Source organism: Nematolebias whitei, chromosome 6 (assembly GCF_014905685.2).
Source record: "Nematolebias whitei isolate Nwh7 chromosome 6, NemWhi1, whole genome shotgun sequence".
In the NCBI taxonomy this organism is placed as follows: Eukaryota; Metazoa; Chordata; class Actinopteri; order Cyprinodontiformes; family Rivulidae; genus Nematolebias; species Nematolebias whitei.
In genome coordinates, this window is record NC_056503.1 from 1,725,550 (window position 1) to 1,734,054 (window position 8,505).

General features: G+C 39.7%; 1 protein-coding gene across 1 annotated transcript in view; it reads right to left on the reverse strand.

Moving 5' to 3' along the window:
• Positions 1 to 4,270: 4,270 nt before the first annotated feature.
• LOC119411063 (A disintegrin and metalloproteinase with thrombospondin motifs 8-like) overlaps positions 4,271 to 8,505 on the reverse strand; it is a 64,097-nt gene continuing 59,862 nt past the window's right edge. Inside the window, exons 8-9 of the mRNA XM_037677985.1 lie at positions 6,373 to 6,548; positions 4,271 to 5,009 (exon numbers count right to left, since the gene is read on the reverse strand). Coding sequence (XP_037533913.1) covers positions 4,271 to 5,009; positions 6,373 to 6,548 — 915 coding nt within the window. The remainder of the gene's footprint in view (positions 5,010 to 6,372; positions 6,549 to 8,505) is intronic.

Below are 8,505 nucleotides of genomic sequence, written 5' to 3' on the forward strand. Positions count from 1 at the left end.
GGGGGGGGGTCAATAGTAGCCTTGGTCACTAGAGATTGATCTGCGTTCACCCCAATACTTTTTCAGCAATATAAAAACTAGAATGTATAGTTTCCTCAAAGGATAAGTGTGTCTGTCTTTAAATATTAATACAGTAGTCCCTCGCTACTTCATGGTTCGTTTATCGTGGTTTTTCAAAGTAAGATTGGACATGACACAATTGGCTGATTGATGGATGAGCCATGGGTTGTTAATTTACAATAAATTATTTTATGATTTTGCACCTGTGTGCAGCCCGCAAGTGCAGGGTGAAGCTCCCTCCTGCAGCCTGTCATGATCTCCTTCTCTGCCACACAAACATTACATTTCTCCTGCTGCATCGGCTTTGTGAAGAGTTAACCTTTTGCTGTCCAGATGCACCGATCGACTTTTGTCTTCCAACTTAAAATTCAATGTATGTCACATCCTAAAATCATCACACCTTACTTAGTTCTTAATTTAATAAAATATTGCATAGTACTGCATTTAATAGCCATAAAAACTTATAAAATAAGCAAACACATTTACATTAAAGTATTTATTCGACCATTTTATACACAACAAAAATAAATAGCTTAAAAAGCAGTAATAATAAAACTGCACGGTCCTTCACTGAAGGGATATTAGCCCAATAATCATCCTTTTTTACATTATATTATACTGTAAATCAAGAAAAGGAATGAAAAACTCAAATATACACACACGTGTCAGAACAGAAAATTACAGAATTTTTGCATATGATAATCATATAAAACCAGTCACAAAGTCATAATAATTAGTGCTACTTTTCATATACAGCATAGATAGTTATAACTTAACCTTGTACTAACACCTCCAGAGAAAGAATTCTTGCAACAATAATTGTTTGTCCCTCTGTTCTTCTCAAATACACTAATGCACCAAAAAGGAGTGAAATTAAAAGGTAAAGAATGTTTTTATGGTCATGGGATAAGTGTTTTCTGATCAGCAATGAATACGTACTTTCCAGGAAAAATATTTTACATATGTGTACATTTAAACCTAATCAATATACCAGTACATGTATTTGACATCTGTTATTTCTGTAGAAAAACTTTGTGGTTGTGCAGGATGTGTAAAACTGCTTTAAAATTGTTCATAGTCACAGTGATATTATCTACATCAGGGGTGTCCAGATGTTTTCATCATGCAAGCTTTCAAATGACCAAGTCAAAGTGATCGACCTACTATAAGGCCTCATTTACACCAGAACAACCTCTGGAAATATTAGTGTTTTTTCAATGTTTATTGGAGGTAATTAACAAAAAAATTAGCTGGTTTACACGAAAACGCTGTAGTTTCCATGTCAGTCAGGTTGCCAGATAAGAAATGATGAATTATAGTACTGTGGCTTTAAAATGGTAGTATTTTGACCTAAACTGTCATATGTTCTGAGTAAAGATGTTCTAAGATGAGGTGTATGTTGTGTTTGTTGAACATGGGCACAGAAAAGGAGGGGTAAATAAGACATTTTAATTTATCTGGCAACCCTGACGGAGGGCTCAGCTGCATTCATTGTGCATGCAGCATTTGCATGACAGTTACGTCCAAACTGGTGAAGACACCAATGTCTCTTCGGAGCCTGGATTTTATTAGTTTTGCTCCTACATGCTGAAAAAGGGCGAGCAGCACAAAACACTCTGCTCTCTGCCATTTATTATAACTGTTGTTATTTATTATAACTGTTGTTAGAGCAGAAACACTTTGGACAGCAGCCAGCTGTAGTGTGCATGTGCCACTTCACACTTGGAGCAGTTCACACCTCCATGGGGGTTCCCCTGAAAATCTCCATTTTGAGACCTGAATTCAGAAACCTTCAGTTTCAGATAGAATGAGGCTGTTGTCTGTAAATGAACAAACGTTTTATGTCGTGTAAACAGGGCCCCAGACTGGCTGCCCTGTCTGTCAATCAAGAGACAAATTTCATAGATGGATGATAGACTGACATCTATTTATTAATGCCATGCCATCTACACATAATATCTTTGAGCTCGACCGGTAGATCGCAATCGATGTATTAGGCACCCCTGATCTACACTATAATGTGTAGAAAATGCATTCACTATTTCATGAGAAAAATATCCTGAGGCCAGCCCCAAGCCACGAGTGAAGGAACTCAACATAGCACTAGCTGCACTTCTGACAGCTTGGGGCAGCACCTTACTTTCATGTAGCATGCATGAACAGGCTGCCGTAACTAGAGCCAAAATTGATGACACATATGAGGATTAGTTACCAATCCCAGTTTTCAGGACAGAAACAGCAAACACTGAACACATCCTCTCTGCATGTGAGTAGAAAAGAGAAGCAATCACACGTGAGCACTTTTTCCCGAGGTCTCCTAAACAAAAGGTAAATGGCTCACTCAAAGCTTTACAGGGTACTGGGTTATGTGGAGGTATATTTACATTGTGCTGGTTTTTGACAGCAGATTTCATGCCAAAGTTTTAAGCCCACCTCAAGAGCCATTAACTCTAGAAGAGCTAACATCATGCTGTATTATCTCACCTCAAAATGTTAGCGCCTTCTTGAGTGAGACCAAAAAAACTTCTCATCCCAGAGAAAGCAGACACCACATCTAAAGCATGTACATATTGAGGTAGATATAAATAGTTTTTTCGTTCAACAGTGGTTGTCTAATTTAAATTAACAACACAAAGCAATGTTTAGGTTAGCTCCTTTGATGTGACTTATTGTGGTCATGTTAATACAAATACAGAAGGCCTCCTGGAGTAACACTCCCATGCTGAAAATACACAAAAATAGTTCTCTTAAGGCACAACATTTTACAGAGCAACTAGAACCCATTTACAGTCTCAGAGACATAATTAACTTATATTTTGTAGATTGTTGAAATTAAGCTTTGTTTTTTCTGTGAGTAATGTGTCAGTTTTGATTTACTGGTGCCTGATTTGCAACTTTTATTATTGTTTTGGATAATTTTTTGTAGCAATACATAAAACGGCCTAGAATATACCAGATACATACCTGATTCTTACCTGTTTTTCTCTGGTTCATACTTTCCTGGTATTTACCAGTTATGTACTACATAACCAGCAAGTACAGGTACAGGTAAAAACCCGTAAATATATGGTGATAATTCACTTCATAATACAACTCAGTTTCCATGGGTACTTGGTATGTACCTGCTAAAAAGCCTGCTAGAGTCATGCCTATTATGAACTCTGTAAATGTACACTTTAAGTAGCAAGTATGTACCCAGTAAATACATGGTAACAAGTTACTGCATAATAAAGAAGTCCCTTTAGGTACCAGTTATGTACCATACTCAGTAAGTAAACGTGAAAGTGCTATGTATTGCCATCATGTATGTGCCCATGTAATGACAAAATGTATACTCTGCATTTGACCTATCACACATAAGGTACACCCAAGTGGAGCTGCAGGCAGTTATTTAAGTGCCCAGGGCCGGCAATGCGAGCAGTTAGGGATTAAATGTCTTGCTCAAAGACACACTGATATAAGGGCATGGCAGGGAATCAAACCAGACATTCCAGTCCAAAGTCAGCTGCCTTACCACTGCACCACAACTGCTCAAGTAAAGGGTAGGTACAAGGTAAATAACAGGCAAGTACTATGTCCACATAGGTACTCAACAAGAACCAGGTACATATTTTGGGAGTACCAGGTACATACACAGTAAATACCAGTACGTACCTGGTATGCATCAAGTAAGTACCAGATACATACCTAGTAAGTGCAGAGTACTAGAGAAATATCTGGTATGCACTTGTTATGGAGCAGGTAAATACCAGCTACTTACCCAATGAGTACATTTTAAAATTATTAAAAAAAACAAAAAAACAACTGGACTCCTATTTTGTCATTGAAAGTGTTTCATTTTCCATCAGGGAATCTTTCTTACTTGAGAACTGGAGAGTATGGCATTCTAAGCTTTAATCTGCATGAGGCACTTCATTGCTCAAGCTAGACTGACACACAGATTAAACTCCATTGGAGAGTCATCAGCGTATCTGTTAGTCTGATAAGTAACCAGGTCAGTACTGGCTACATTGCAGGCTGTATTTTGTTAGCTACCTCTCTATAATAATTTTGTGTTGTTTTTGCGGATGTTTGTGCCTTTGAACCTGCTACTGGCGCCCACCTTTTGAGCCCATTTTTCAGTTTTCCATCCATCCATTTTTTTTATCCACAGTTGGTAGATCCAAAAGACAAAAAAAAAAGGAAGCAAAGTTCACTGTAATCACGTTCCTCATAAGCAGTCCTGGTTGTTACAATCCCCAGAGACTGGCTCTGGGGTTTTGTTTGGATCACACTTCTCCGGCTCTACAGTCTTCCCAGTGTAGTCTATGCAGAATACACTCCGACGACGCTCACCCTGGCCACAAGTCCGTGAACAGGCAGACCAAGGTCCCATTTGCCAAATGGGGCATGGCAGATCCCCACAAGGCCTTATGTCAGTGGGCTTTAGTTCTTTGTCACACTGGCTAGAGTAAAAGCCTTCTCTATCTTTGCATTCAACAGTCCTCCTGGACCATCCAGAGCCACAGGTCTTGGAGCACTCAGACCATTCTCCCGGTACCCATTCAGGCACACTATCAAATGTAAGCATAGACAAGTAAGAGCCCTTTTTCTCTTTGGACTTGTTGAATGTCACATCTCTAGGGACAAAAAAGGTATACTTAATTTTGGGGGAATTGTCATCACCTCCTGTGGCCAGGACTTGGATAGTGATGGCCTCCTTCAGCTGCCTGAAGCTCTGGATCCTCTCTAACGTGGTGGAAGAGCCACTGTATTTTAACACTGCACCCAGCACTGGAATGTCCTGCTCCACTGTAGACACAGAGAAGTTACCATTGAGGATGTAAGTGCCACTCTCTTTTTTCACTGCCAGGTAATTCCCATCATGTTTCAATCCTTTGTGGCTGCGCTGCTTGATGTCAATATTAGTAGCACCAATAGGGATTGTGACAATGTCACTGTATCCATATCTGGGAGAAGACAAAAATAAAAATTAGATTGTGCACATTTTAGCAACACAAATCTTTTACACTCAAACAGCTAACTTGGAGCTTTAAAATAATAAGCATCACAGCACTCTCTCTGTGTTATAAGGACAAAGTTGAAGGAACTTTGGGATAAACTTGTAATTTTTCAAAGAGAGTTGTGGGACAGCTATGTGGAGTCAGTATATTACCTGCAGTAGACAAGTGAGAAATCACGTTAGAGAATTGGGGAGGACATCCCTAGGAGGAGTCAAGGTGAAACTGATACTTAGAGTTAGGCTTTTTAAGAGCAAATTTCTACCATTTAAAACATCTCAAACTAAAGAAATAATATAGCATGTAAAGCATCGGCATCAGAAGTATGTGTAATGTGTGTGTGTGTGTGGGGGGGGACGGACACTGGTATGTGTTTGTGTATGTTTGTGTGTGTTTGTGTGCATGTGCGTGCACACACATGCACCTTGTGTGCAAAAAAGTGTACATAGTGTACAAAAAAGCAGCATTTCACCTAGATTTCCTTTAATTCTACACATTTAAAGGGTGTTTTTCACCAAGTTTGTGTAAATTCAGCTGTGGATTTAAAGACATTTCAACTTTAATGCACTTTAACACACAGCATCAGGTCGGCACTATTTATTTGTGTTTATAAAGAAATTAAAAACATCACTAGACAAAGGTGCAGGACTTATGTTCAACACTACTCATCTAAATGATGTTTCTCACGAAACTTGAGGACAAGAAGGCGCGGGGTTTAAGATTCATTTCATAACATATGTAAACCTGCAGTAACTTATGTTGTTTCACTAGTGACCTTCAGAAGAAACTGCTAGTCACTGTAAGCTCAGCTTGGGTAAGCATCCCTAAACACTGGTTCTGTATCTGCAGGTTAACAAAAATGGCATTAAGCTTCTCAATTCACTTAAAGAAAGCAGGTAAATGTGTAAATTTAGAATATTTGGTTATTTTAGTTATTTTTTTATGCTATATAGCTTATTAGTTTATTTTCCTATCTAATATTATTATCTGATAAGGATAAAATGGCCGCGCTTTCTACAGTTGCAACTTTGTGCACTCCGCCCATCTTTTGGACGACTGTACGTACATATTCGCGTTGTACCTCAGTGCAATTCCAATAAAGTTTATTCTGATTTTGATTAAATAATCTTATTGTATCATCCAACAATGGCATTTCAGCTAGAGATAAAAACTAACTGCTGTTCAGAAACGATGATGTTAGGACCACATAAATACATTTTAGTGATCCCCAGCCTAACTGTGACATCGTATACACCCAGATATAACAACTGAATTGGAGTAAAAGCAATGACTCGTTTATTGGCACCCTTACATTGCTTTGTTGTAGGAGCCTGTGATCTTTCTGCAGCCGAGTCCGTTCCCTCCACACAGTCCACACTTATCCACCCTCTTGCTGGATCCGATCAGCTGATCACAGCCTGCTTTCACACACTGGCCTTGAACACAAACCGATGTGGTATCGGGGCCACAGGTGGTCCCATCAATCACCTGCAGCAACAAAGGAAGTGTTTGTACTTGTTTCGCTTTAAGTGCAATGCAACTGCCAAATAAATGTTGACTGTTTGTTTTTATTTCTCAGTGATCCGATGAGAACAGCTTTTGATTTGAAATGATAAAGGGCTTTAAACAGATGTGAATTTGTTCTGTTAATATGTTGAATGAAGCAATTGTCATTTTGTTTAGATTCTTAAATCTTGACGTACATGCTTTTCTGGGATATTGTTGTAAAAAGAAAGTGGACCTGGTCATCCAATTGTGGCTCACTCACAAACCACCGTAAATGCTCCTGTGGGCAGTCTAGGGAGAAAAATTTGTCCAAACCATACTTGAAACTTCTGTGCATGCAACTTTCAAGAGTTTTGTGAAAAATCAAGAAATAAACTTTTTTTTTTTACAGAACATGTACTTCTTGAGCTTTCCTAAACAAATTCAAGCTCATAGCTAATAAAGGCAGTGCAATAACAGTAAAACACAAAAGTGATGCACAGTCATTATACGATTCAAGTGCCAGTCTTCCACTTGTGCTATTTGGGCCACAAGTCAGAAGTATATCCAAATTTAATCCCTATGTTTCGTGAGCATGCAGTGCATGCAACCTGCACACAACACAGGAGCTAGACTCTTGGTAGATTATATGGAAAGAAATGAATATGGAGCATGTAGCATTGTAGAAGGACTGTCGCCATTCTGCCACAACAGTTGTTACAATACAAGGGTACTGGACCTCAAATCAGAATCAGAGGAAAAACTGAGGAATGGCACAAAACTGTAATGGCTTTGCTAATAACCTCAACAGCAGAATATAAAGCAGCAGAATTGCTGGTAAGTATTGTGATCTGTGGCGAGAACAGCGAACTGGTGGAAGAGGACTTAGAGAGGTGGAGGTTGAAAGATTGAATTTATGCACTTGAAAAAAGAGGAATGAAAGTCAGCCGTAGTAAGACAGAGTACATGTGTGCGAATGAGAGGGAGGAGGTGAAACAGTGAGGCTACAAGGAGCAGAGGTCACAAAGGTGCAGGACTTCAAGGACTTGGGGTCCAGTGTCCAGGAAAATAGGAAATATGGTAAAGAGGTGAAAAAGAGAGTCCAGGCAGGATGGAGTGGATGGAGAAAAGTTTCAGGAGTGATTTGGGTCATAAGGGTGTCAGCAAAGGTCAAAGGAAAAGTTTACAAGACAGTGGTGAGGCCAGGTATGTTGTATGGTCTGGAGACAGAGACATGGGCAAAAAGACAGAAGAAAGAACTGGAAGCGGCAGAAATGTAGATGTTGAGGTTCTCCTTAGAAGTGACAAAGATGGATAAGATTAGGAATGAGATCATCAGAGGTTCAGCACAGGTTGAACAACTGGGAGATAAAGTTAGGGAGGCCAGACTGAGATGGTTTGGACATGTCCATATTTGGGCCACAAGTCAGAAGTATATCCAAATTTAATCCCTATGTCTGGACTTGTTCTGGACAGCAGTTTTGACATGTCTAGAAGAGGGACAGTGGTTTGGACATGTCCAGAGGAGGGACAGTGGTTTGGATATGTCCAGAGGAGGGACAGTGGGTATATTGGTAGAAGGATGTTAGAAATGCAGCTGCCAGGAAAAAGACAAAGAGGAGATATATGGATGCAGTTAGAGAGGACATGGAGGTAGATGGCGTGAGGACACAGGATGAAGAGGACAAAGTGAGATGGAGCAGGATGACTCGCTGTGGAGATCCCTGAAGAGGGAAAAGCTGAAAGAAGAAGAAGAAGAAAAGAAGGGAAGCTGTTCCAAGAGCTGAAGAGATAAGTCACAGGATGACTTAGGTCGTTTTCACACCTGATAGTCCGGTAGACTCAGTTCGGTTCGGGACCAATATTCATGACCTTTTGTTTACATTTGAGCTGTTGCGTTTGCATTCACACTGCACTGTGCAGTCGAGTCAACCTGTTGAACCAACCTATTCCCCCGCTC